Raw genomic sequence first — 27,391 nt, 5'->3', positions numbered from 1 at the left:
ACCTTGCGTACATCAAAATGTGTTTAATGAGGCAAGGATTTTCTCACTGTGAGGACTGGCCCAAAAATAGTTCCCAGCAGATATTGGTCGTGCGTACTTTGTGTTTCCCAAACATCATGCTTCACATCACAATGAGAACGTGGTTCCAAGATGGATTTATGTTACGGAATGCCACGTTAACCATGGTGGCACAGTGGTTAGCACTGCTGCCTTACAACAACAGAGAACCGGGTTCGATTCCTGGCCTTGAGTCACTGTCTGTGTGTAGTTTGCACGTTCTCCCCGTGTCTGTGTGGGTTTCCTCCGGGTGCTCCGGTTTCCTCCTACATCCAAACATGAGCAGGTTCGGTCGATTGGCCATGCTAAATTGCCCCTTAGTGTCCAAAGATATGTAGGTTCGATGGATTAGCCATGGCAAATGCATGGGGATAGAGGGCCTTCCAGCCTGAGAGCCGCAGCAGGCTGCAATGGAAGGTCAGTGAAAGGTCATTTCAAAATTGAAATGGCGTTTTGCAAACTTGCCGCTGCTGTTGGAGGACCATGGGGGCATGTCCACTGGCAGGGAGGGCCTCTCGATTTGCCTGGAGCGTGGACCTCTTTCACTCTGCTGCCCACAGACAACACCCAGGTAATTAAAATGCAATAAGTACCCACCTCCCAGCCCCTACCCTTCCCACTCCCCAGCCAGAACACCTCATCTGAAGGAACCTGAAGTGAACTGGAGAATTCCAATCAGCCCATTTTCTTCAACTTTAAGCAGGAAGGGCCCGGGAGTTGGCACACCAGTCAGTGAAGCTAGTTTTGGCTCTGCTTGTCTCCAGTCTCAGTGCCAGTGGGGTAAAAGATTTGCAGCTAGTTTGTCAGTGTGATGGCTTTTTCTGTCTACTTAGTAGTCAGGAGCTTGTCACTGAATGTTATATTATTTCTGATGTATATCTGGTCCCGGCTTAGCTTGTTGAAGCTGAGACCAGACAACTCACAGTCACCCAGTGCAGAACATGATGTTATGCCGCGTAAGACGTGTGAGTCTACACAGTTGAACTGTCACTTGCTGGTCAGCGTGAACTCATTGCTGAGGAGCATCCACAGAGTAATGTCGGCTGGTGTCTTTACATTTAGAAAAGAACTTGAGGTGGGTTGCAGAAGGATGATTACGGACAGCGAGTGGTTACCAGCTGGCTAAAGGGTGGCTTGGATGCACATTCAATCAAGTTGTTCATTTCTGAAGAGGTAAAGCTCGCAGGGCTATGGGGGAAAGTCTGGGCATCTGAAACTGAGTAAGTTGATATTTGAAGAGAACCAGAATCATCTAGATGGACTGAATGGTCTCCCTCTGTGCTGTAAACAATGCTGTGCATTAGTAGCCCCTATTCTGCAGTCAGAATCATTTCACTGGAACACTGCTTCATTTCCAGTGAAATGTTTCTGACTGCAGAATAGGGGCTACTAATGCACAGCATTGTTTACAGCACAGAGGGAGACCATTCAGCCCATCTAGATGATTCTGGTTCTCCTCAAATATCAACTTACTCAGTTTTAGACACCCAGACTTTCCCCCATAGCTCTGCAAGCTTTTCCTCTTCAGAAATGAACACTGTAATTGAATGTGCGTCCAAACCACCCTTTAGCCAGCTGGTAACCACTTGCTGTCCGTAAACATCCTTCTGCAACCCACCTCAAGTTCTTTTCAATAACCACCTTGAAACAGTGTCCACTGGTTCTCAATCCTTCTCCCAGTGGGGAATCTCTCTCCCACTCTATTCTGCCTTGATCACTCAAAATATTTAACACTCTGTCAACTCTCCTCATATCCTCCTCTGCACTCAGGAGTTGTGATTGTAGAGTAGGACCCACTGCACTGGGGTAAACCACTGTGTTTGTAGAATAGGGTCCACTGCACTGGCACAGTCCACTGTGATTGTGGAATAGGGCCCAGAGCACTGGGATTAACCACTGCGATTGTAGAATAGGGCCCACTGCACTGGAATAAACCACCATGATAGTAGAATAGGGGTACTGGACTGGGATTAAATCAATGTGATTGTAGAATAGGGCCCACTGAACTGGGATAAACCATTGTGATTGTAGAATAGGGCCCACTGCACTGAATAAACCACTGTGATTGTGGAATAGGATCCACTACACTGGGATTAACCACTGTGATTGTAGAATAGGACCCAGTGCACTGGAATAAACTACTGTGATTGTAGAATAGGGGCACTGCACTGGGGTAAACCACCACGATAGTAGAATAGGGGTACTGGACTGAGATTAAATCAATGTGATTGTAGAAAAGGGCACAATGCACTGGGATTAACCACTGTGATTGTTGATAGGGCCCAGAGCACTGGGATAAACCACTGTGATTGTAGAATAAGGACACTGCACTGGGGTAAACCACTGTGATTGTAGAATAGGGCCCAGTGCACTGGAATAATCCACCGTGATTGTAAAATAGGGCCCAGTGCACTGGTATAAACCACTGTGATTGTAACCCACAGTGAATTAGTACAGTCCTCTCTGTAAATGAGTCATGCCAGTTAATGGAACCAGTAAAGGGCTTTGAAATGATGGCTGAGTCTAACTGATGAGGCTCTGATTCTCTGCTTGGTGACTCATTCTTTTGCAGCTCCATACACCCTAACTGAGCCCATTTACAACCAGGATTCCAGCACTGTTGTATGGACGAAGCAGACAGTGTTGAAGGATTAAATTGAGGGCAATTTTAACCTAGACCAAGGATTAAAGCAAATTACTGTGGATGCTGGAATCTGAAACCAAAAGAGAAAATGCTGGAAAATTTCAGCAGGTCTGGTAGCATCTGTAAGGAGAGGAAAGAGCTGATGTTTTGAGTCCAGACAACTCTTTGTCAAAGCTAAACCAACTAAACCAGCTAAACTAACCTCACTTCCATCCCCCTGACCCGAATGACTACATGTGGTACACCCTCCAACAGGGACAATTGGGTAGCTGTTCCGAATGATGATTTCTGGCTGATACTCATGGCAAGGTGCTCATGAAAGCACCACCACCACCACCTGTCCAACTTCAAATCAACTGCCTATCTGAGCCACAGGTATCCAACTGGTATCACAGTCCAAAGATGTGCAGGTTAGGCGAATTGACCATGGTATAAGCCCCTCAGTGTCCAAACATGTGTAGATTAGGGGGATTAGTGGGGTAACTACATAGAATTATGGGGATAGGGCCTGGGTAAGATGTTCTGTCAGAAAACTGGTGCAGACTCAATGGGTCGAACAGCCTTCTTCTGCGCTGTGGGGATCCTGCGATTGTGGTACCTGAAAATACAGAATACACATTCAACTAGAGGTAGGCCAGGACTGAATAAACCACTTCTATATGTGTGTGTGTGTGTGTGTGTGTGTGTGTGTGTGTGTGTGTGTGTGTGTGTGTGTGTGTGTGTGTGGGGGTTGCATTGGGTGGTGGGGGAAAGCAAGAGGAGGCATACAGGGGTACGGTGGCAGTGCTGGTTAACAGAGTGTTGGCTCCCCATAGTGAGTCGGTGCTCTAACCGGCATAAGCTCAGGGCAGGCACAGTCTGGCATTCTGGATTGAGTGGAGGCATCTGGTGTTGGCATTGAGGAATGGCGCTGGCAGTAATTGGGAAGGTTATAAACGCATTGCCTGATTGTTTGCGACAGGATTTGTATCTCAACACGAGATGCTATAATTGAGAACTCTCTGTGCCCTCCTCTTATTCCATGTTGTTCAGCCTCATCATTAGGAATTTATCAAATGTAATTTTTCCCTAAGTTGCTGCTTTGGCTCCTTAAAGCCCCTCACACTGATTGAAGTGCCAATCAGTTTATGTGTCGTCTAATTGAAGAGACAGAGTCACATACGTACTGTGGCTACAAGAGCAGGTTAGAGACTGGAAAATCCTGTGACGGGTAACTCACCTCCTAACTCCCTGTCCACTATCCACAGGGCACAGAGGTGATGGAATACTCTCCAATTGCACATCCAATAACTCTCAAGATGCTGAAAAGCATCCAGGACAAAGCAGCCCCACCCACAAATATTAACTCCCTCCACTACCAACGCACACAGTGGCAGCAGGGTGGGCCATCTACAAAATGCGCTGCAGCAACTCATCGATGGCTTCTCCAGTGGTGCCTCATCAAAGGTTACTACGCAAAATAGGAGCTCGTGGTTACGGGATAAAATATTAGCCTGGATAGAGGATTGTTTAGCTAACAGGAAACACAGTAGCCATAAATGGGTCATTTTCAGGCTGGCAAGATGTGATGACTAGAGTGCCACAGGTATCAGTGCTGGGGCCTCAACTATTTACTGTTTCTATGAATGACTTGGATGAGGTGCCAATCATGTGGTTGTTAAATTTCCTGCTGATACATAGGCAGGTAGGAAAATAAATTGTGAAAAGCACAAAAGAGAGAGTGCACAAATTTAACAGAATGTGGGAAAAAAGTGAACTTCTCCACTTTGGCAGCAAGAAAAGAAAAGCAGCATGTTATTTAAATGGAGATAGATTACGGAACTCTGACATATAGAGGGATCTGGGTGTCCTGATACATGAAATACAAAAAGTTCATATTCAAGTACAGCAAGTGCTTAGGAAGGCAAGTGGAATGTTGTTCATTGCCAGAGGAATGGAATAAAAAAGTAGATAGTGCAGAAAGAGGCCATTTTAACCCATCAAGGCTGCACCGACAGCAAACTCACCCAGCCCCTATCCCATAACTCCATGTATTTACTGTGTTAATCTCCCTGACTTGAGGGGCAATTTAACATGGCCAATCTACCTAACATCTTTGGACTGAGGGAGGAAACCGGAGCACTCAGAGGAAATCCACACAGACACGGGGCGAACGTGCAAACTCCACACAGATGGTTACCTGAGGTTCTTAGAGTTGTGAGGCAGCAGTGCTAACCACTGTGCCATTGTGCTTGCTACAGTTGTATAGGGCTTTGTTGAGGCCACATCTGGAGCTATGTGTAAGGTTTTGGTCTCCTTATTTCAGAACGGATATAAATGCATTAGAAGTAAATCAGAGAAGGTGGACTTGACTGATACCTGAGGATGGAGAGGGATGATTATCTTACTAGGAAATGTTGATAGGCTGGGTCTGCGGTACCCATTGAAATTTAGAAGATTGAGAGGGTGATCTTATTGAAGCATGGGATGATGTTTAATGGCCCAATCGAGATAGCGGCGGGGCTACAAGATGAAACAAGCTATTCCAAAGCCCATAGACATGAGAGAGATTGGAAGATCTTGCCAGTGGAAGAGGCAGTAAAATTATACTCCATGTAAAATTCAGAGGGGCTTGCTAGGGTAGGTGCTGAAAGGGTGTTTCCCGTTCTGGAAAAGACTACAACTAGTGGACATTGTTTAAAAATAAGCAATGCCCTCTGGGCACCAGAAAATACCAAGGGGTGAGACCTAATGTTGAAGAAGGCAAGGCCTGAAGGAAGCGGTGCCTAAGGGGAGGTGGTGGGGGGAGGGGGTGGCTATGCATTCTGCAATTGGGGATCAGTCAGGGTGATGATTGGCTGAGGGGAGGTATCAGGGTGGTGATCAGCCGGGAGGGTGATATCAGGGTGACAATCAGCCACCGATTGGCTGGAAAGGCCCGGAATCGGCCAAGGAGGTCAGCAATTGGCCAGGAAAGTCTGCGATTTTCCAGGGAGACCAGTGATTGGCCAGGAAGGTCTGCGATTGGCCAGGGAGGCCAGTGATTGGCCAGGAAGGTCTGCAATTTGCCAGGAAGGACAGTGCTTGGCCATGGAGGCCATCGATTGGCCAGGAAGGCCAGTGATTGGCCAGGGAGGCCAGCAATTGCCAGAAATGCCAGTGATTGGCCAGGGAGGCCAGCGTTGGCCTGAAAGGCCAGCGATTGGCTGGAAAGGCCAGTGATTGGCCAAGGATGCCAATGATTGGCCAAGGAGGCCAGTGATTGGCCAGGGAGGCTAGCGTTGGCCGGAAAGGCCAGCAATTGGCCAAGGAGGCCAGTGATTGGCCAGGGAGGCCAGCGATTGGCTGGAAAGGCCAGCAATTGGCCAGGAAGGCCAGCAATTGCCCAGGGAGACCAGCGATTGGCCAGGAAGGTCTGTGATTGGCCAGGAAGGTCTGCGTTTGCCAGGAAGGCCAATGATTGGCCAGGGAGGCCAGCAATTGCCGGAAAGGCCAGTGATTGGCCAGGGAGGCCAGCGATTGGCCAGCGAGGCCAGCAATTGACCAGGAAGACCAGCGATTGGCCAGGGAGGCCAGCAATTGGCCAGGAAGGCCAGCAATTGGCTGGAAAGGCCAGTGATTGGCCAAGGATGTCAACGATTGGCCAAGGATGCCAGTGATTGACCAGGGACGCCTTCAATCAGTGGTTGGGGAGTGGAGGGGTGCATCAGGAAAGGCGCATATGCAATAGTGCATCTTGCAGTCAGCAGCCAGCTTCCTGGCAATAATAAACTCCACTACAGGCATGAATCACACTTTGCCTCTATCTTTGCACTATGTGCTGTATGAGAGCTTGCCCAAAAAAAGGCCGGAAATCTCCCAAAAAAATTCTAAGCGTTGAATTTGTGTGAAAAGCTACGTGTACGGTTTTGGTCTTCTAATTTAGAAGGGATATAAATGCATTAGAAGCAAATCAGAGAAGGTTGACTCAACTGATACCTGAGGATGGAGATTGACAGGCTGGGTCTGCTGGTACCCATTGAAATTTAGAAGATTGAGAGGTGATCTTATTGAAGCATGGGGTGGAGTTTTATGGCCCAATCGAGACAGCGGCAGGGCCACAAGATGCAACAAGCCATTCAAAAGCCCATAGACATGGGAGGGATTGGAAGATCTTGCCAGTGGGAGAGGCAATGAAATTATACCCCATGTAAAATTCAGAGGGGACTTGCTAGGGTGGGTGCAGTAATTTACCATGGTGTGTTCAGTGAGAGTTCAGACTAGAATCTCCCACAATCTGTGCACTGTAGAGGCCACGAACATGAATATTATTATAAATCTGTGGACTAAATCAATCTATTTTCATCCGGGAGGCTGAAACCAGCGGGACTCTTTGCATGTGCAGCGGCCCCTTGCTGGCCAGCCCAGCGACCCCCACAATGCTGCCCCTTCAACACGCGCCACGGCCTGACTGATGGCCCCCTGCCCATTCCTGTGCCAGCCCTGATTCCCCACCCCTCCCCTCCCCTCCATCCTGGGCCGCCTCGATTTCCAGTCCCCCATTCCCCCCCTCCCAACAGTTACCTCCCAGCAGTGGTGATTTCATCCCCCAGAGACTGAGACCCCTTCTCCCGGCTGACCCATCCCTTCTCTCCCCCGCAGCCCTCCCTCCTCCCCCCACCGATCCCAATGGCAGAGTGGCAGCAGGAAACCTCATCCCCACCAATTGCCCCCTGGCCCTGCCCCATCAGGCCCTGCCCCCTAGGGCTCCACCTCCTTGTCACAGCCCTATGCCCGATGGGCAGTGCCAAGGTGCCCCCTGGACATGGGCACTTTGCCTCTCGGGCAATGCCAGGAGGCACCACACCCCACTGCCTGATCCCCTGAGAGGCCCCGGTTGCCCCCCACTTCATTTCAGAGAGAGTGTGGGGCAGGCACACAAAGTGCGGTACAGGCAAAGCAAGTGTGGTACAGACAGAGCAAGTGTGGGACAGGCAGAGCGAGTATGGGACAGATGGTATGAGTGTGGGATAGGTAGAGTGAGTGCTGGACAGGCCGAGAAAATGTGGAACAGGCAAAGAATGTGTGTGACAGGCAGAGAGAGAGAGAGTGGAACAGGCAGAGACTGTGAGGGGCAGGCAGACTAAGTTTTGGGCAGGCAGAGTCAGCGTTGATCAGGCACAGTGTGGGACACGAAGAGTTTGTTTGGGACAGACAGGCTGAGTATGGGACAGGGAAGACGAGTGTGGGACAGGCACAGTGAGCGTGGGGCATGCAGTGTGCATGGTGGACAGATCCAGTGTGTGTTGGACAGATGGAGTGAGTGTTGGACAGGTGGGGTTGGCAGAGCAAGTGTGGGACAGGTCAAGTAAGTGTGAGACAGTCAGAATGAATGTGGGACAAAGTGAGCACCTGACAGATAGGACTTGTGTAGGACAGTCAGGATGAGCGTGGGGATGTGGAGTGAGTGTGACATAGGCAGAGTGAATCTTGGACAGGTAGGGTAAGTATGGGACAGGCTGAGCAAGTGTGAGACAGGCAGAGTGAATGTAGTACAGGCAGAGTGAGTGCAGGACAGGCAGAATGAGTGTGGGAGATGCAGAATGAGCGTGGAACAGTGAGTGAGTGTGAGACAGTCGGAGTGAGTAAGGACAGGCAAAGTGAATGTAGGACAGGCAGAGTGAGCATGGAACAGTGCGTGAGTGTGAGATAGTCAGAGTGAGTGGGACAGGCAGTGTCGCATAATTCTTAGATGATAGTTTCACGTTCACCATTATTGAGAGTGGCTTTGTATTTATATTTCAGACTTACTGATTGAATTTAAACTCTTCCAGTTGCCGTGTGGGATTTGAACTTTATTCTGAGAGCATTAGCTTGGGTCTCTGGATTACTAGCTGTGCAGCATTACCACAACACCACTCTCTCTCCAGTAGTGATGCGTTCCACCCAAACCCCATGCCCAGTAAAGTGGCCTTGGAAAAAGTTCAGGAGAGAGCTATAAGAATGGTAGTAAGGTTGTTTTTTCATGTTTTTACTGGTTTCTGTTCCGTCAACTGTCAGGTGTGCTGGCCCAATGTAGCATCCATGTTTAATTGAGGTGGTAATGATGCTTCTTTAATGTTTCACATGCATTTACACAATAACTCAATTGCCCTTGGAGTGCAGTATTTCCAGGCTCGGTGAAAGTAGCTCCAGGTGGAGCAGTTGCTTCAGAAAAGGTCCTGCAGAATTCTTACTTCTCAATGGTTTGGCATCAATTTTCTTTTTCTTTCTAAATTATTTTGTAATTCTTATGTCATCTCCCTTTCTGCCTCATGTGTAAGGCTCCCATTCCCATACTTCATCATCCTGATCCACCCCACACCAACCATGCCAGGTTCAGACAAGACCACAATGGGGTTTCCTTTCGGAGCTTCCTGTGTCTTCGAACAATGGCTGATGAACGACAAAAGGAAGAGTCTTGCCAAAAAGAGGGATAAGTGGTTCAAGCTTTCTGCCTTGTTCTCATGAAAACAAAAAAAAATGCCAAATTTCAAACTATCACAACAATTTATGCTTCAGGAGAAAAGGCATGCGGATTGGTTGGCAAGTTAACTCTGAGTGGCCGAAGCATTGCATGGAGAAAGCAATGAGGAACTATTGTGCCCTCAAGCTCCCAGCCAGTCTTGAACATATTCCTCTTGTTTGGGGAGAACAGATTCCTGTGTCTGAATGTACTTTGCTTCTACGCAAGTATTATGAGCTTTCTGATTATCTTAAAGCATGTTTTATTCATTTCTGGGATGTGGGATACTGGCCAGACCAGAATTTATTGCCCATCTCTAATTGCCCTTGAGAAGGTGGTGGTGAGCTGCTTTCTTGAACCATTGCAGTCTATGAGCTGTAGATACACACACAGTGCTGCTGGGGGGGGATTTCCAGGAAGTTGACCCAGCGACAATGAAGGAATGGCGATATATTTCCAAGTCAGGATGGTGGATGACATGGAGAGGAACCACCAGCTGGTGGCGTTCCCATGTATCTGCTGCCCTTGTCCTTCTAGAAAGTAATGATCATAGGTTTGGAAGGTTCTGCCTAAAGAGCCTTGATGAGTTCCTGCAGTGCATCCTGTAGATGGTACACACAGTTGCCTCTGTGCATCAGTCTTGGAGTGAATGTTTAGGAATGGGGTGACAACCAAGCAGGCTGCTTTGTCCTGAATGGCGTTGAACTCCTTGAGTGTTGTTGGAGCTGCACCCATCCAGGCAAGTAGAGAGCATTCTATCACTCGTAGATGGGGGACAGGCTTTGGAGAATCAGGAGGTAAGTTAATCATTGCAAGGTTCCCAGCCTCTGACCTGCTCTTGTAGCCACAGTATTTATATGGCTAGTCCTGTTCAGTTTCTGGTCAATAATAGCCCTGGATGGTAAACATAGGGATTCAGCGATGGGAATGTCATTGAATGTCAAGGGGCGATAATTAGATCCTTTCTTGTTAGAGATAGTCATTGTCAGACACTAGTGTGGCACGAATGTTACTTGCCACTTGTCAGCCCAAACCTGGATATTGACCAGGTCTTGTTGCATTTGGACATGGATTGCTTCAGTGTCTGTAGAGTCGTGGATGATATTGAACAAAGCACAGTCATCAGCGAACGTCCTCACTTTGGATCTCATGATGGAAGGAAGGTCATTGATGAAGCAGCTGAAGATGGTTGGTCCAAGGACACTAACCCTGAGGAAATCCTGTAGTGATATCCTGAAGCTGAGATAATTGACCTCAAACAATCAAAACCATCTTCCTTTGTGCTAGGTATGACTTCAGCTAGTGGACAGTTTTCCCCCTGATTCCCATTGACTAATTTTGCTAGTTTTTCTGGTGATACTATTGAGCCACTCTTGGTGATGAACACTGAAGTGCCCCACCCAGAATAAATTCTGTGCCTTTGCCACCCTCAGTGCTTCTAACAGGTGATGTTCAATATGGAGGAGAATTGATTCATCAACTGAGGGGGCATGGTGCGTGGTAATCAGCAGGCGGTTTCCTTGCCCATGTTTGACTTCATGGGGTCCTGAGTTGGTGTTGAGGACTCCAGGGCAACTCCCTCATAACTGTATGCCACTGTGCAGCCACCTGTCAACTCTGTCCGACTGGTGGGACAGGACATACGAGCGATTGTGTTGATGGTGACAGGAACATTATCTGTAAGGTATTATTCTGTGAGAATGACTATGTCAGGCTGTGAGACAGCTCTCCCAATTTTGGCAGAAGTTCCCAGATGTTAGGAAGGAAAACTTTGCAGGGTAAACAGGGCTGAGTTTGTTATTGTCATCCCCAGTGTCTAGCTTGATTCCGGGTGGACTACCCAGTTTCGTTCCTTAAGGAATTTCTAGTGGTTTGATACAACTAAGTGGTTTGCTCGGCAATTTCAGAGGGCATTTAAAAGTGAACCACATTGCTGTGGGTCCAGAGTCACATGTCGACCGTACAGCAATAAGTACGGCAGATTCCTTCCCCTAAAGGACTTCTGTGAACTAGATGGATTCTTAAGAAAATCGACAATGGTTTCATCATCACCGTGAGACTTCAATTTTTAATTGCGTTCAAATTTCACCAACTGCCGTAGATTTGAGCTCAGTTCCCAGAGCATTATCCTGGATCTCTGGATTACTAGTTTGGTGAAAATGCCCCAGTGCCAGCATCGGTACCTGACCCACCCACCTCCCTCCCACCACCTCCACCTACCACCGCACCCCCCCTCCCCCACTCCAGCCTTCTTGGGATTTTGTTAGTTATGCTTATTAGCTTAGTTTAGCTATTAGCACTTTGAATTACAGTACTCCATCAGTAATGCCCCTGTGACAGTGCAGCAATCCTCAGTCCTGTTTCTATGACAGTGCGGTACTCCCTCAGAACTTACCCTCTGACAGTTCAGCACTCCCTCAGTACTAACCCTCTGACAGTGCAGCACTCCGTCAATGCTGCCCTCTGATAGTGCAGCATTCCCTCAGTACTGACCCTCTGACAGTGCAGCACTCCGTCAATGCTGCCCTCTGATAGTGCAGCATTCCCTCAGTACTGACCCTCTGACAGTGCGGCACTCACTCAGATGTTCCCTGGGAATAGCAGCCTTGATTTCTGTGATCGGCTCTGTGGACAAAGGCAAAAACCCTTCAAGTGAGCCCCTTCACGGTCTTTCTCCTTTTCCTAGGTTAGTGATCAGCCATTGAGCTTGTTTGAGTCCTGACCTCAGCATCATGGGCACATTGTTGCTATGGAACATTTCAGCTGTTCACTGTTCCTCCTCCTCCTGCTCTCAGACAACATTACACCTCAAAATTGAATCATGCAAATCTCAAGCACTTCTTCCCAGAAACAGCTAGTGATGAGTATTTAACATACTCCAACAGGCATTCTCTTATCAGTTACATCCTTTTATACTGCTATCTATTTCAGTGAACAACATTCACAAATTCAGTCCGTATACTTCTGCCTGTTGCTTCTCTTTTTCTCTCAAATTCCCTTACCCATCTCTACATTTTCTCATCCAACTCTCTCCTTCCTTCTATCGCCAAATCCCTTTCTAGCTCTCTCATTCTCTCTAGCTCTCTCTCCCCCGCTCTTCATCTCTTTCCCACTAACTCCTCCACGCTCTCTAAAAATAGCACGTTGGTTCATTCACATCCAGCCGAATGTCTGAACAAACATGTCAGCTTTTCATTATTTGCCATATTCCTTTCTTCAGAATGTGAGTGAGAATCTGGTGATGCTTCAAAGTGACTTCCTTTCTGATTGTATTTTTTTTTCAGACTGGTAACACTTAATTACTTCTATCTTTTCAAAACCTATGATCAGTATTGGAAGATAGAATCTATTATGTTCTACATTGTCCCATTAAACACTGATGTGGAGATGCCAGGGTTGGACTGGGGTAAACACTCCCACAAAATACTCCCAGGACAGGTACAGCACGGGGTTAGGTATAGAGTAAAGTTCCCTCTTCCCTGTCCCATCAAACACTCCCAAGAGAGGTGCAGCACAGGGTCAGATACAGAGTAAAACTCCCTCTACACTGTCCCCATCAAACGCTCCCCAGGACAGATATAGCACGGGGTTAGATACGAAGTAAAGCTCCCTCTAGTGTCGCCGTCAAACACTCCCAGGTCAGGAGCAGCACAGGGTTAGATACAAAGTAAAACTCCCTTTACACTGTCCCCATCAAACACTCCCAGGACAGGTACAGCACGAGGTTAGATACAGAGTCAAGCTCCCTCTGCACTGTTCCAACACACATGATGTTGAGATGCTGTTGTTGGACTGGGGTAAGCACAGTAAGAAGTCTCACAACACCAGATTAAACCTGTTGGACTTTAACCTGGTGTTGTGAGACTTCTTACCATCGAACACTCTCAGGATACACAGTAAAGCTCCCTTGATACTGTTTCATCAAACACTCCTAGGATAGGTCCAGCACAGGGTTAGGTACAGGATAAATCTCTCACTACACTGTCCCCATCAAACACTCCCAGGCCAGGTACAGCACAGGATTAGATTCAGAGTAAAGCTCCCTCTACACTGTTTCCATCAAACACTCCCAGGACAGATACAGCACGAGGTTAGATACAGAGTCAAGCTCCCTCTGCACTGTCCCAGCACACACCATGTTGAGATGCTGTTGTTGGACTGGGGTAAGCGCAGTAAGAAGTCTCACAACACCAGATTAAACCTGTTGGACTTTAATCTGGTGTTGTGAGACTTCTTACCATCGAACACTCTCAGTATACACAGTAAAGCTCCCTCGATACTGTTTCATCAAACACTCCTAGGATAGGTCCAGCACAGGGTTAGATACAGGATATATCTCTCTACACTGTCCCCATCAAACGCTCCCAGGACAGGTACAGCACAGGATTAGATTCAGAGTAAAGCTCCCTCTACACTGTCCCTATCAAACACTCCCAGGGCAGGTACAGCATGGGGTTAGATACAGAGTAAAGCTCCTCGACACTGTCCATCAAACGCTCCAACAGCCATACAGCACAGGGTTAGAAAGCTCCCTCCACTGTATCTGTGGTCAATGTTGAGAGCCCCGAAGGGTGTGTTGCCTACCTGATGTATGGGTATGTAAATAAAACATATCTAGACTTAGTTGGAGAAATTAGATGGTAATTTCTGGATTCTGGTAATTAACATCAGGAAAAACACATTAGGGAGATAAACATGAGGCCTGAAAGACTGGTCTCAAAAGAAGATGATGAGACACTGATCCAGTGCTTTGACCAGATAGAGTTATGCCCCCAGATGTGAGTTCCACTTCATTGAACCAGCCTGGAAGCAGCATCGTGGGATGAATAAGACTGTTGAAAGTAATGAAGCCAGTGAGAGGGAAGGTGAGAACACTCAGACTGCAAAAAAGGAACATAAACAACCAAAGTTCAGATTAGAGTCAAAGAATTCATGACGTACCAGATATAAATAAAACAGGAATGTCGATGAAGTGTGATAAATAAGAAACTGAGAAAAATACCATCTGTGCTTCAATGGGCAGGGGACTTGTAAAGCAAGTCAGATTTCTCTGCACAAGGTAGGCCACATCAAGGAGTTAACTGCGCACATTCAGTTCTAAGGATACAATGCAGTAGCCATTTTAGAGATGGCTGGAAGCCAGGCTTGAACGGGTGCTTAACATTCAAGATGATACGGCCTTTTGAAAGGACAGGGAGAGAAGAAGGACTAGCCACATTGCTGAAGAATATTTCTACTGCCATTGAAAGACAGGGTTTGATCAGTAGGGGTCAGGAGGAGGCAGGGAAACCACTAATACAAAAGCATTATAAAATATACAGTGGATGCTGGAGTTGGAGATCGGAAATAAAAGCATGAAATGCTGGAAACACATTTTCAAGCAATGTACTTGAAAATGTACATTGTATATTTCAATGTACAATGAAATGTACATTGTACATTTCAACAATGTTGAAACAAGTCTAGCAGTTAGCATCTGTGGAGGAAGAGTTAAGAGTTAACTTGTCAGGCTGATGTCCTTCCCTCAGATATCTCCGTGGTATATTAGTATTCATTGCTTGAAATGTGGTCTCCTCTACATTTGTATTTCTATTCAATCATCGGGTGTAGGTGTCCCTGGCAAGGCCCATATTTATTGCCCTTGAACTGAGTGACTTGCACAGTCATTTTAGGGGACATTTAGAGTTGCCCACATTGCTGTGAATCACGTGTAGATCAGACCGAGTAAGGATGGCAGATTTCCTTCCCTAAAGGACATTAGTGAACCTGATGAGTCTTTTCTGCCAAATTGATGATCGTTGTCATAGTCACAATGACAAGTTTAATGTTCCAGATTTATTAATTGAATTTAAATGTCACCAGCTGCCATGGTGGGATTTGAATTTGTATCCCCAGAGTATTGAACTGAGTCTCCGGATTACTCACCTTGGGGGGTGGTGGCGTAGTGGTATTGTCACTGGACTAGCAACTCAGGGCTCAGGAATAGTGTTCCAGGGACCAGGGTTTGAATCCTACCATCGCAGTTTAGTTTTTTTTCCCTCACCATTACGACTGAAATTTGAATTAAGAGTCTACTGATGACCATGAAACCACTGTCAATTGTCGTAAAACCCCATCTGGTTCACTAATGTCCTTTAGGGAAGGAAATCTGCTGTCCTTACCCAGTCTGGCCTACATGTGATTCCAGGTCCATAGCAATGTGGCTGACACTTAACTGCCCCCTGAAATGACCTAGCAAGTCATTCAGTTCAAGGGTAATTAGGGATGAACGATAAATAATGGGCGTGCCAATGATTCCATGAAAAAAATAAAAAAAACAAATAAGGTCAAGTAAAGAAGGAAAAGAGGTGGGGGGCTAGCGAAAGTATAAAATAGCAGAATAATCACCAACAGCTATGATAAAAAAGCACATGAAGATTTGAGTTAAAAGTTAAAACACGGATCTAATGGTCTGAAATGGTTGAATTCGATGTTGAGGACAGTTGAAGATGAAGTTATGTTGAGTTTCACTGGAATACTGCAGCAGGCCAAGCATAGTAAGGTCAGGGTTGGGTGAAGAATGACTGGTGACTAGAAGCTCGGGTTCACACTCGCAGACTGAATGGAGGTGTCCAGCAAAGCGAGCACCCAAGTTGCATTTGGTCTCTCCCTAAAGTAGGAGATGTTTTTTATTCCTATTCATTCATGGGATGTGGGTGTCGCTAGCTTGGCCAGCTTTTGTTGCTATTGTGAGATGGTGAGCTACCTTCTTGAACTGCTGCAGTCCATGTGGTGCAGGTACTCCCACAGTGCCATGAGGGAGCGAGTTCCAGGATTTTAATGCAGTAAAGAAATAGCGATATGTTTCCAGGTCAATTTGCAGGTGGTTGTGTTCCCAGGTATCTGCTGCCTTGTCCTTCTAGATGGTAGGGGTCAGAGATTTGGAAATTTTAGCTGGTGGTGGGTTGCTTGAGTACACTATGTAGATGGTACACACGGCTTCCATTGTTCATTGGTTTAAGCCAGTAGATGGGGTCTCAATCAAATGTGTTGCTTTGATCTGGATTGTGTCAAACTTCTTAAACATTGTTGGAGCTGATTATTTCAGGAAAATGGAAAGTCTTCAATCACACCCCTGACTTGTAGTTTGTAGATCTGTCTTGGACAAGATTTGGGAATCAAGTGGTGACTCTCCACAGAATTCCCAGCCTCTGACTTTGCTCTTGAACACAGTAAAAAGTCTGACAACACCAGGTTTAAGTCCAACTGATTTATTTGATAGTACACTCACTAGCTTTCGGGGTTAGCCCCTTCCGTCAGGTGAATGGAGAGTTCTGGCCTCAGACAGAGCATATAAAGCACAGACAGTTTACAGATTACTGATTAGAATGCGAATCTTTACACCTAACCTGCTGTTCAAGTCTTAAAGTGGCTGACAATGTGAGTGGAAGGAGCACCGATCAGAGGTTAAAGAGATGTGTATTGTCTCCAGACATTACAATAAGTGAGGTTTTGCAAACCCAGGCAAGTCACGGGGGTTACAGATAGTGCGACATGAGCCCAAGATCCTTGTTGAGACCGTCCTCGTGCGCGGAACTTGGCTATCAGTCTCTGCTCAGCAACTCTGCGCTGCCATGTCGTGAAGGCCGCTCCGCTCCAAGGTGGCCTTCACGACACACGACAGCGCAGAGTCGCTGAGCAGAGACTGATAGCCAAGTTCCGCACACATGAGGACGGTCTCAACAGGGATCTTGGGTTCATGTCGCACTATCTGTAACCCCCGTGACTTGCCTGGGTTTGCAAAACCTCACTTATTGTAATGTCTGGAGACAATACACATCTCTTTAACCTCTGATCGGTGCTCCTTCCACTCACATTGTCAGCCACTTTAAGACTTGAACAGCAGGTTAGGTGTAAAGATTCGCATTCTAATCAGTAATTTGTAAACTGTCTGTGCTTTATATGCTCTGTCTGAGGCCAGAACTCTCCATTCACCTGACGAAGGGGCTAACCCCGAAAGCTAGTAAGTGTACTATCAAATAAATCGGTTGGACTTAAACCTAGTGTTGTCAGACTTTTTACTGTGTTTATCCCAGTCCAACGCCGGCACATCCACATCTTTGCTCTTGAAGCCATAGTATTTATATGGCTAGCCAGTTGAGTTTCTGGTCAATAGTAACCCCTTCGGATGTTGATAGCAGGGGATTCAATGATGGGAATGCCATTGAATGTCAAATGCCGATTCTCTTTTTGGAGATGGTCACTGTCTGGCATTTGTGTGGTGCAAGCGTTATTTGCCACTAGTCAGCCTAAGACTGAATGTGATCCAGGTTTTGCTGCATGTGGCCACAGATTGGAAAATAATCCAATTTTGCCTTGCGCCTTTTGTCATAAGGAGCCCTGACATTATGATAGGAATTCCCTTTTATTCCTCCCTATACCTTTCCCTGTCTCTTAAAACATGTTACATCTTGAACGTTTTCCAATTCTGGCAGAAGGTCATCGACCTGAAGTGTTAATTCTGTTTCTCACTCTGCGGATGTTGCCTGACTGGCTGAGTATTTCCAGCATTTTCTGATTTTATTATACGGAGGCTGTAGCAACGCATATGGATTTCAACTTAAAAACAGCACAAGATGCAGGACTATGATAGGAGCTGTCTATTGACCTCCTGGCAGCACTGTAGTAGCAAGATGTTGACATTTGGTGAAGCATGTCGCAGTTACAATGGGAAATGTTAAATTTACTCAGATCTTTTTGAGTTAACCAGTTGAGTAAAGAAATTTCTCATCTCAATGATAAATGGATCACCCTAAATCTGAAACTGTGAGCCCATGTTCAAAACTCCTAATGTAGGGAAATGCACGCCCATCCACCCATCAACATCCCCACATCTCCACAACTACAATGCAATTTCTGCCCTGTCTAGTTCCTTAAGAATTTTATATGTTTCAATGGGATCACCTCCCTAAACTCCAGGGAATACAGGCCCAATCTATCTACTGAATCTTTCCAGTTGGACAATCCCCTCGTTCTTGGAGTCTTGGAGCTTTCATTGCATTCTCTCCCCAGCTGGTATGTCACTCCTTTTATAGGAAGACCAAAACTTGTGGTGTCCTCAAGCTGCTATGAAATGGGACTATTTTACTCCAATCCTTTTGTAGTAAAGGCAAGCACAATTTTGCTTTATTGTTTGCGGTACCTACCTCTTGACTTTCTCAGAGTCAAGAACATCCAAGTCCCTCTGTATACTTACATTCCCTACTTTCACATCTTTTTAAAAGGTACTTTGTTCTTCTACCTTTCCTACCAAAGCAGAAGTTCACATTTCTCCACACTATTATAACTGCCATGTTTTTGCCCACTCAGCCAAATTGTCTGCTATCTCTCTTCAGGCCCTTTGTACCCTGCTCGCAATTAACCCCCTTCCCACTAAGTCTGTATTATTAGCAAATTTGGCTCTGTCACACTTGGTTCCCTCATCTAAGTCACTGTTGTAGATTGGATATCGCTGAGGATTGGGCATTGATAAAATACATTTTGGGCGGGAAGAATTTTACTGGGGATGAAGGGGAAAGTCCATTAGAAAGAGTATTGATAGAATTCCAAGTTATGATGGTGAGTGGTTTGGAGAGCGAACTTCTAGGCGGTGGCGTTTCCTGTATCTGTTGCCCTTGTCCTTCTAGACTGTATTGGTCATGGGTTTGGAAGATGCTGCATGAGGAAGTTTGCAGTGTATCTTGTAGATGGTACATGACTGCTACCATGTGTCAGTGGTGGAGGGTGTGCATGTTTATGGATGGAGTGTCAATCAAGTGGGCTGCTTTATCCTGGATGGTGTCAAACTTCTTGAGTGTTGTTGGAGCTGAACTCATCTACGTAAGTGGAGAGTATTCCATCCTGTCTTGTGCCTTGTAGATGGGAAGTCAGGAGGTGGGTTACTAACCACAGAACTCCAAGCCTCTGACCTGCATCTGTAAGCCCTGGTATTTATAAGTCTGGGACATAGTGAGTTCAAGTTCTGAGTACTGAATTCAAATGGCCCTGTTGATTTTGGGTTCTCCTGTTTGTGAGTCATATCCTGTCCCCTGTTTGCGATAAAGAATCTGTTAGAAATTGGGACAATTCTTTCGGACCTGATTTCCAGAACTACACAAAGATCTAGGTCTAAATTCAAGAAGGTTAACAACAGGTTAAACTGGGCTGAGCGGTCAACAAGTGCACCTGTACAGCGGGCACTATCAAATTCGTATTTAATGCAAAACAAAGCCATTACATACTCCTATGAGCAAATGTTTGACTTGTCTCACATACCAAGAAAAATGGTAATCCAGTGGGCTGGAAGACGTATTAGTACGAAAGGATTTGAAGCTGTGAGATTATGAAAGAATATTGTCAGTAACATTAAGGCTAATATTAAGTTGTTTCATAAATATATTAAGAATGAGTGAATGGCCATGAGTTGGTTCAATTAAAAAGGCATAAGCAATTGCCATAAAAAATAACAACATAATGGCAGGTTTATTAAATGAGTACATTGTTTGTGGAAGAAGATAAAATATCAGTGCTAGAAAAGGAAACTAAAAATGCGTCAATTGGTGGATTTGATCAAAATGGAAAAGGAGAAAATAATGGGACTTAAAACAGGGTACGAATAGAATTACTTGAAATAATTGCAGAAGCATTGGTTTGAATTTTTCAAAGGGCTGAAAGGGGTCATGAGAAAGCATTGGCCAGCAGGATTAAGAAATACCCCAAAGCTTTTTATACATATATAAAGAGCAAGAGAGTAGCCAGGGAGAGGGCTGGCCCACTCAAGGACAAGGGAGGGAATCTATGCATGGAGCCAGAGGAAATGGGCGAGGTATTAAATGAGTACTTTGTGTCAGTATTCACCAAACAGAAGGACTTGGTGAATGATGAGTGTAGGAAAGGATGTGTAGATTGTTTAAATCATGTTGAGATCAAAAAGGAGGAGGTATTGGGGTTCTTGAGAAACATTAAGGTAGACAAGTCCCCAGGGCTTAATGGGATATACCCCAGAATACCGAGAGAGGCAAGGGAGGAAATTGCTGGGGTCTTGGGAGAAACCTTTGTACCCTCACTGGCTACAGGAAGGTACAGTAAGAAGTCTCACAACACCAGGTTAAAGTCCAACAGTTTATTTGTTTACTGCCAAATAAACCTGTTGGACTTTAACCTGGTGTTGTGAGACTTCTTATTGTGTTTACCCCCCGTCCAACGCTGGCATCTCCACATCATGACTACAGGGAAGATCCCAGAGGATTGGAGAATGTCCAATGCTGTTCCTTTGTTTAAGAAGGGTAGCAAGAATAATCGAGGTAATTACAGGCTGGTAAGCTTTGCATCAGTGGTAGGGAAATTATTGGAGAGGATTCTTCGAGACAGGATTTATTCCCACTTGGAAATAAGTGGATGTATTAGTGAGAGGCAACATGGTTTTGTGAAGGGGAGGTTGTGTCCCACAAGCTTGATTGAGTTTTTTGAGGAAGTGACAAACATGATTAATGAGGGTAGGGCAGTGGATGTGTCTACATGGACTTCAGTAAGGTGTTTGACAAGGTCCCTCATGGCAGACTGGTGCAGAAGGTGAAGTCGCATGGGATCAGAGGTGAGCTAGCAAGGCAGATGCAAAACTGGCTCGATCAAAGAAGACAGAGGGTAGCAGTGGAAATGTGTATTTCTGAATGGAGGGCTGTGACAAGTGGTGTTCCTCAGGGATCAGTGCTAGAACCTTTGCTGTTTGTAATATACATAAATGATTTGGAGGAAAATGTAACTGGTTTGATTAAATTTGTGGACAACATCAAGGTTGGTGGATTTGCGGATAGTGATGAGCACCATCAGAAGAGACAGCAGGTTATAGATCAGTTGGAGACTTGGGCAGAAAGATCACAGATGGAGCTTAATCCAAACAAATGTGAGGTAATGCATTTTGGAAGTTCTAATGCAGATAGGAAATATACAGTAAATGGCAGAACCCTTCATAGTATTGATAGGCAAAAGGATCTGGGTGTACAGGTACACAGGTCACTGAAAGTGGCAATGCACATGGAGAAGGTAGTCAATAAGGCATATGGCATGCTTGCCTTCATCGACTGGGGTATTGAGTTTAAAAATTGGCAAGTCATGTTGCAGCTTTATAGAACCTTAGTTAGGCCGCACTTGGAATATAGTGTTCAATTCCGGTCGCCACACTACCAGAAGGATGTGGAGGCTTTGGAGTGGGTACAGAAAAGATATACCAGGATGTTGCCTGGTATGGAGGGCATTAACTATGAGGAGAGGTTGGAGAAACTTGGTTTGTTCTCACTGGAGCGACGGAGGCTGAGGGGAGACCTGATAGAAATCTACAAGACTATGAGAGGCATGGACAGACTGGATAGTCAGAAGTTTTTTCCCAGGGTGGAGGAGTCAATTACTAGGGGGCACAGATTTAAGGTGCAAGGGGCAAGGTTTGAAGGAGATGTATGAGGCAGATTTTTTACACAGAGAGTAGTGGGTACCTGGAAGTTGTTGCTGCCGGGGGAGATAGTGGAAGCAGATACGGTAATGATTTTTAAGGGGCAACTTGACAAGTGCATGAATAGGATGGGAATAGAGGGATGTGGTCCTCGGAAGGGTAGGGGGTTTCAGTAAAGTCGGGCAGCATGGTCGGTGCAAGCTTGAGGGCCAAAGGGCTTGTTCCTGTGCTGTAATTTTCTTTGTTTTTTTGTATCTAGATTTATGCCATTTGACAATAGATGTGAACAATATGTTAAGTTATTCTATTAGGTAAGGAGTATGGGAGAGAGTGAACAGTTAACAACAGACCTGTCAATTTAACATCAATTGTGGCAAATAGGACTACTGGAACTGTCATTAGTGATAGAGTGAGTGAGAAATTGGACAAATGAAGCCCAGTCAAAGACAATACTTTGCTAAAATAACGTGATGCCTCATCAATCTAGTTTGAGGAAGTTTTCACAAGGTCCAAAAGGGAATACCTAGTGATGTTATCGAGCTGGACTTCCACAAGATTTTCAGTCAGATTCCACCAAAATACAAGCAAGGGTGAAAGAGCACTGAATCAGAGGTCCTCCTTCTTCAGGCACCATGCCCCACGAGATCTTTCGCTACTGTGAACTTCCGTTGTATTGGTCTGTGATTATTCTTGGTACTGCCATTGGGCTTGCTGTCACCTTCTGCAGTATGGCTGGCCAGTAAACTCTTCCATACTTCCTGGCTACTATCAGGCATACTGGAAGGATTTACAGGTTGATAGTCTACCTGATGGCTACATTTTGAACTCACCTCCCTTGGCCATCAAGTCCTGAAGTGGGACTCGAACTCAGAGTTCCTGGCCCCGAGGAAAGGCCATTGCCCATTGTGTCACGATATGTCGAATTGGAGGTAGCATTTTGAATTGGATTGGAAATCATTTGGGAAGTAGGAAACAGAGAATAGGGATAAAAGGTAGGAAGTTTGAATGGTGGGGTCTTGTAACACAGTGGATGGTGTCCCTGTGCAGGGCTAGAAGCTCAGAGTTCAAGTCGGGGTTAATGTCCAAGGAGGATCAGTTCATAACACAATCAATTAGGTTGAGTGCCATCAAGTGGAGGAAGAGTGGGAGATGAGATTCCTGGTCAGCCATGGGATGAAAAGAATGTTGGAGCCTCTGATATCACGATTTATTGTTCCAGACTACAACATGATTTAAAAGGGTATGTTGGCTGCAGTAGCCCAGGCTCCCTGAGTGATTTGTATCACACACACTAACCCGAGGTGTTCCCCAGGGATGTGCACTGGGGCCTCCACTATTGTAAATCCTTGGAATTGGAATAAGACCATTCAGAGCAAAATCAAGAAGAACTTTCCCACACAAAGGCCCTGAGTTTGTCATATCATGGATTCAAGTTCCACTGCAGGGCTTGTTAGCCACAGAAAGAATGTTCACTCAACTCAAAGCAGGCTGTTGTACTGAAAATATTCCACCTTGCTGAGTGAATGTTTGCTCAACATAGAACATAGAACATTACAGCGCAGAACAGGCCCTTCAGCCCACGATGTTGCGCCGACCAGTTAAAAAACAATGACCCTCTAACCTAAAACAATCCCTTTTCATCCATAAACCTATCCACGGATCTCTTAAACGCCCCCAAACTAGGCGCATTTACAACTGCAGCAGGCAGGGCATTCCAATCCCTCACCACCCTCTGGGTAAAGAACTTACCCCTGACATCCGTCCTATAACTACCCCCCCTTAATTTAAAGCCATGCCCCCTCGTGCTAGCTTTCTCCATCCGAGGAAAAAGGCTATTACTATCCACCCTATCTAAACCTCTAATCATCTTATATGTTTCAATAAGATCCCCTCTTAGCCGCCTTCTTTCTAGCGAAAACAACCCCAAATCCCTCAGTCTCTCCTCATAGGACCTCCCCTCCATACCAGGCAACATCCTGGTAAACCTCCTCTGCACCCTCTCCAATGCCTCCACATCCTTCCTATAATGTGGGGACCAGAACTGCACACAATACTCCAAGTGCGGCCGCACCAGAGTTGTGTACAGTTGCAACATGACGCTGCGACTCCTAAATTCAATCCCCCTACCAATAAATCAATCCCCCTACCAATAAACATGGATCTTATTGGTGCCTAATGGCGCATAGTAAGATTGCCATAATCCGTGATGACCATAGGCTACTTTCCCCTTTTGAACTGGAGAGCTGACTGGTGTTCAGTTTAATCTGAGGGTAAGTACACCTCAGGTAACGGACTTCACGAATGACCATAACCCGAAATGGAAATTGAACCCGCACTGTTGGCATTGTTCTGCATCATTAACCAACCGTCCAGCCAACTGAGCTAACCAACTCCCCAGCAGCACATTAGTGAGCTGCCAGAGGGACCAAGTTACTGTATTTCAAAACCCTCATTCAGAAATGTTTTTTTGGTGATCCAGTGAAGACGCGATGGGCCAAATGGTCTCCTTCTGTGCCATAACACCTTTGTGATTCTGGGTGAAAGAGGTGCATTATTCTCTCCCCAAAATGCTGTGGGTGCTGGAGGTGGGGGTGGAGGCGGTGGTCATTCAATATTTTCAAGGTTGACACAAGTAGGTTTTTGTTGATGGGTAAGGCTAGTGAAGAGTAGGGAACAAAGATGTAAAAGTGATGTTGAAACACAGACAAAAGATGTGATCTAATTGAATGGTGGAACAGGCTTGATCACTTCTCAGCCTTTTGGCTAAGTTCAAGCATCTGAACAAGCCCAAGTTGAGGTACAATGTCTTATTTTGTCAACTTGGATCTTGTTTGTTTCTCTTGTGGGGACCATGAATTGGATTCAATTTAAATTTGGCTTCTGGAGTAAGTAAGGAATGGATTTTGGGTTTGCCTAGTCCATTCTGAGCATTGGCTTTGGAACTTCAAGGATAGAGTAAAAAAGGTGGAACAGGCTTGAGATGCTAGGTTCTGAAGGAGCTTGACAGGTTCAATAAGGGAAGGCTTTTTCTTCCTTGGCCAGGGAATCTGAAACACGGGCACAAACTCAGGATAAGACAGTTGATCATTAAGGACTGAGGAGGAGATGTTTCCTCACTCACTGTGTTGCGAATCTTTGGAACTCTCTCCTCTTGTGAATGTTCCATCATTGAATACATTCAAGACTGGGATCACCAGATTTTTGAAAATGTATGAATCTTGGAGAATGGACAGGGATGTAGAGTTAAGGCTGATGATGAGCCTTGAATGTGTTGAATGGTGAAGCAGGCTTGAGGGGCCGAATGGCCTACTCTTTCTCTCATTTCTTGTGCTCTTAAATAAACTCTTCTTATTCCTTTGAATGAAGCTTCTGCTACATTGTCACATTGAACACTCAGCCAAAGTACAGTGAAATGAAGGTGATTGGAGCATCCATACCTTATGTAAAGAAGAAACTATGATAATGCAGGATTTGCCGTGGTTAATTTATGCACAGCAAGCTCCCACAAACAGAAGTGAAGGGACCTTGGCAAGATTGTCTGTTTTTCTGATGTTGATCAAGGGATACATATTGGTCACAATTGCTTTGAAATAGTGCTACATGGGGCCTTTTAACTGAGAGGGTGGGGGGTCCTCTATTTGCCTCTTCCAAAAAGGCGGCACCTCCAACAGAGAACTTCTGATTATGTGCTCAAATCTCTGAAGTGAGGCCCTTCCCCTCCCCCCCACCTAAATGATCCTACCCCACAAAAGCACTGAAGCTTTTCCTTTCGCCTTGTTCCCCACCCCCCCACCTAAATGATCCTACCCCACAAAAGCACTGAAGCTTTTCCTTTCATCTTGTGTCTTTCAGAGTATCACCCTGGTCGGTCTTCCCGCAGAAAGAGCATACCTGGAGGGAAACAGCTGAGCATGGATGCGGTGACATCTGCGCCCTTCCGGCCAACAGTAAGTAAGGCAGTGCAGAATGGACTGAATCTATGTGGTTAAAACCTCGAGGCATTTGTGTTGGGTAGCAGTGACCCCACTCCCACTGTGTTGCATGCCTCCGATCTCAGGTGAAGGACAGGAGTGTGGAGAGGGGTGGGGGGCTACTTATTGGTTGATGAAAGACATTGGGAACTTGCTGGCTTTGATTGTGTAGGATTATATTGAATGTATTGCATAGAAACATGTTGTTTGGCCCTTCTGGCCCCTGCTGTGTTCATGCTCCACACAAGCCTCCTGCCACCCTGACTTCATCGCAACCTGTCAGTGTAACATGCTGTGTCTTTCTCTTCTGCTTATCGAGCTTTCCCTGAAATGCATCAAAAAAGAATTTCTACAAGTTTCCCTGGCAACAACGGTGAAGTGTTCAATTGTCACTAACGTCACACTGTGTACGTGCATGTATAATTATTTATATAATGGAAATATGTTCCCGTGGCTCACACAATCTTTGTCGTGCTCGGCTCTGGAAATCCAAGGATTAGATGTTTTTAAAGAAGGCTTTGACTAAATGACCTTTGACCTCCATCGGTGCGCAACGCCATTTTATAAAAGCAGCTTACTTTTATAGGTTTCTGTTCATTAGTTTTTTTTAATCCTTTTGTTCCAATCAAACGATTCCAATGCTGTATTCTATTGTTGCGGAGCAGAAGCGAGCTCTACTTAAATCCTTCCATTCAAACCACGACCTTGGCCTGCTTCATGTTATTGAGACTGACAGAGAGAGAGACACAGAGGTAAGCACCCTGACTGAGCCACGAGACTGATTGCTAATGTCAAGTAGACTCCATCACCAGGAAAAGTATGAGCGGTTTGCAGAATTTCCAGGGATCTATCAATAGGAAATGAGGGGGAGGAGGGCTTCTCCCTTCAGCTGCTGAAGATTTGGGAATAGCTTTCACCATTGCTAAACTACCTTGAAAGAAGCTCGAGATTGGGTTCCCTCAAGCTTTGACTTCAGGTAAATGATCTATTTATGCCAATCAATTTGTTAAAACTGTCAATTTTTTGGTACGAGTTCCACGTAAAGATGTTGAGCTAGCATTTGGAATAGTGATCTGGGGCACCGTGCGAGCACATCTGACATTGTCCAGAGCCAAATGGCCATGCACAACATGGTTTCAATTAAAGATAAAAGCTCCCTCTACACTGTCCGTATCAAAAAAATCCCAGGACAGCAATAGCACAGGGTTAGATACAAGTAAAGCTCCCTCTATACTGTCCCAACAAACATGCCCAGGACAAGCACAGCACAGGTTAAATACAGAGTAAAGCTCCCTCTACACTGTCCCCATCAAACACTGCCAGGACAGGTACAGCACAGGGTTAGATATAGAATAAAGCTCCCTTTAACCTGCCCCATCAAACACTCCCAGGACAGGTACAGCATGGGGTTAGATACAGAGTAAAGCTCCCTTTACACTGTCCCATCAAACAGTCGCAAGACAGAGACATTATGGGGTTAGAACAGAGTAAATTTCCCTCTACACCATCTCGTCAAACACTCCCAGGACAGATACAGCATGGGGTTGGATATAGAATAAAGTTCACTCTATAATGCACCCATCAAACACTCCGAGGACAGATATAGGGTTACTCGATGGGCCAAATGGCATTCTTCTGCACTGTAGGATTCTATAATTCTATAAAATACTCACAGGGCAGGTACAGCACAGTTAGATGAAGACTACATGTGCCATTGTGATAGCCCTATTCAAAAAGGGAGGGAGGCAAAAAGCGGGTAACTGTAGACTGATTAGCCTAACATCTACTGTTGG

At 45.7% G+C, this 27,391-nt stretch overlaps 1 protein-coding gene across 7 annotated transcripts in view; it reads left to right on the top strand.

The window, feature by feature from the left end:
* Nucleotides 1–27,391, top strand: part of LOC145335766 (ras/Rap GTPase-activating protein SynGAP-like) — a 565,240-nt gene that overhangs the window by 293,651 nt on the left and 244,198 nt on the right. For all 7 annotated transcript variants that reach the window (XM_080181495.1, XM_080181494.1, XM_080181493.1 and 4 more), the window contains one exon: nucleotides 25,480–25,574. In XM_080181495.1, coding sequence (XP_080037621.1) covers nucleotides 25,480–25,574 — 95 coding nt within the window. The remainder of the gene's footprint in view (nucleotides 1–25,479; nucleotides 25,575–27,391) is intronic.

The sequence above is a fragment of the Carcharhinus amblyrhynchos genome, unplaced genomic scaffold, assembly GCF_965287045.1.
Source record: "Carcharhinus amblyrhynchos unplaced genomic scaffold, sCarAmb.v2.hapA scaffold_40, whole genome shotgun sequence".
Lineage (NCBI taxonomy): Eukaryota > Metazoa > Chordata > Chondrichthyes > Carcharhiniformes > Carcharhinidae > Carcharhinus > Carcharhinus amblyrhynchos.
Note: the sequence above shows the minus strand (reverse complement) of the source record. Positions and strands in the feature narration are given on the sequence as shown.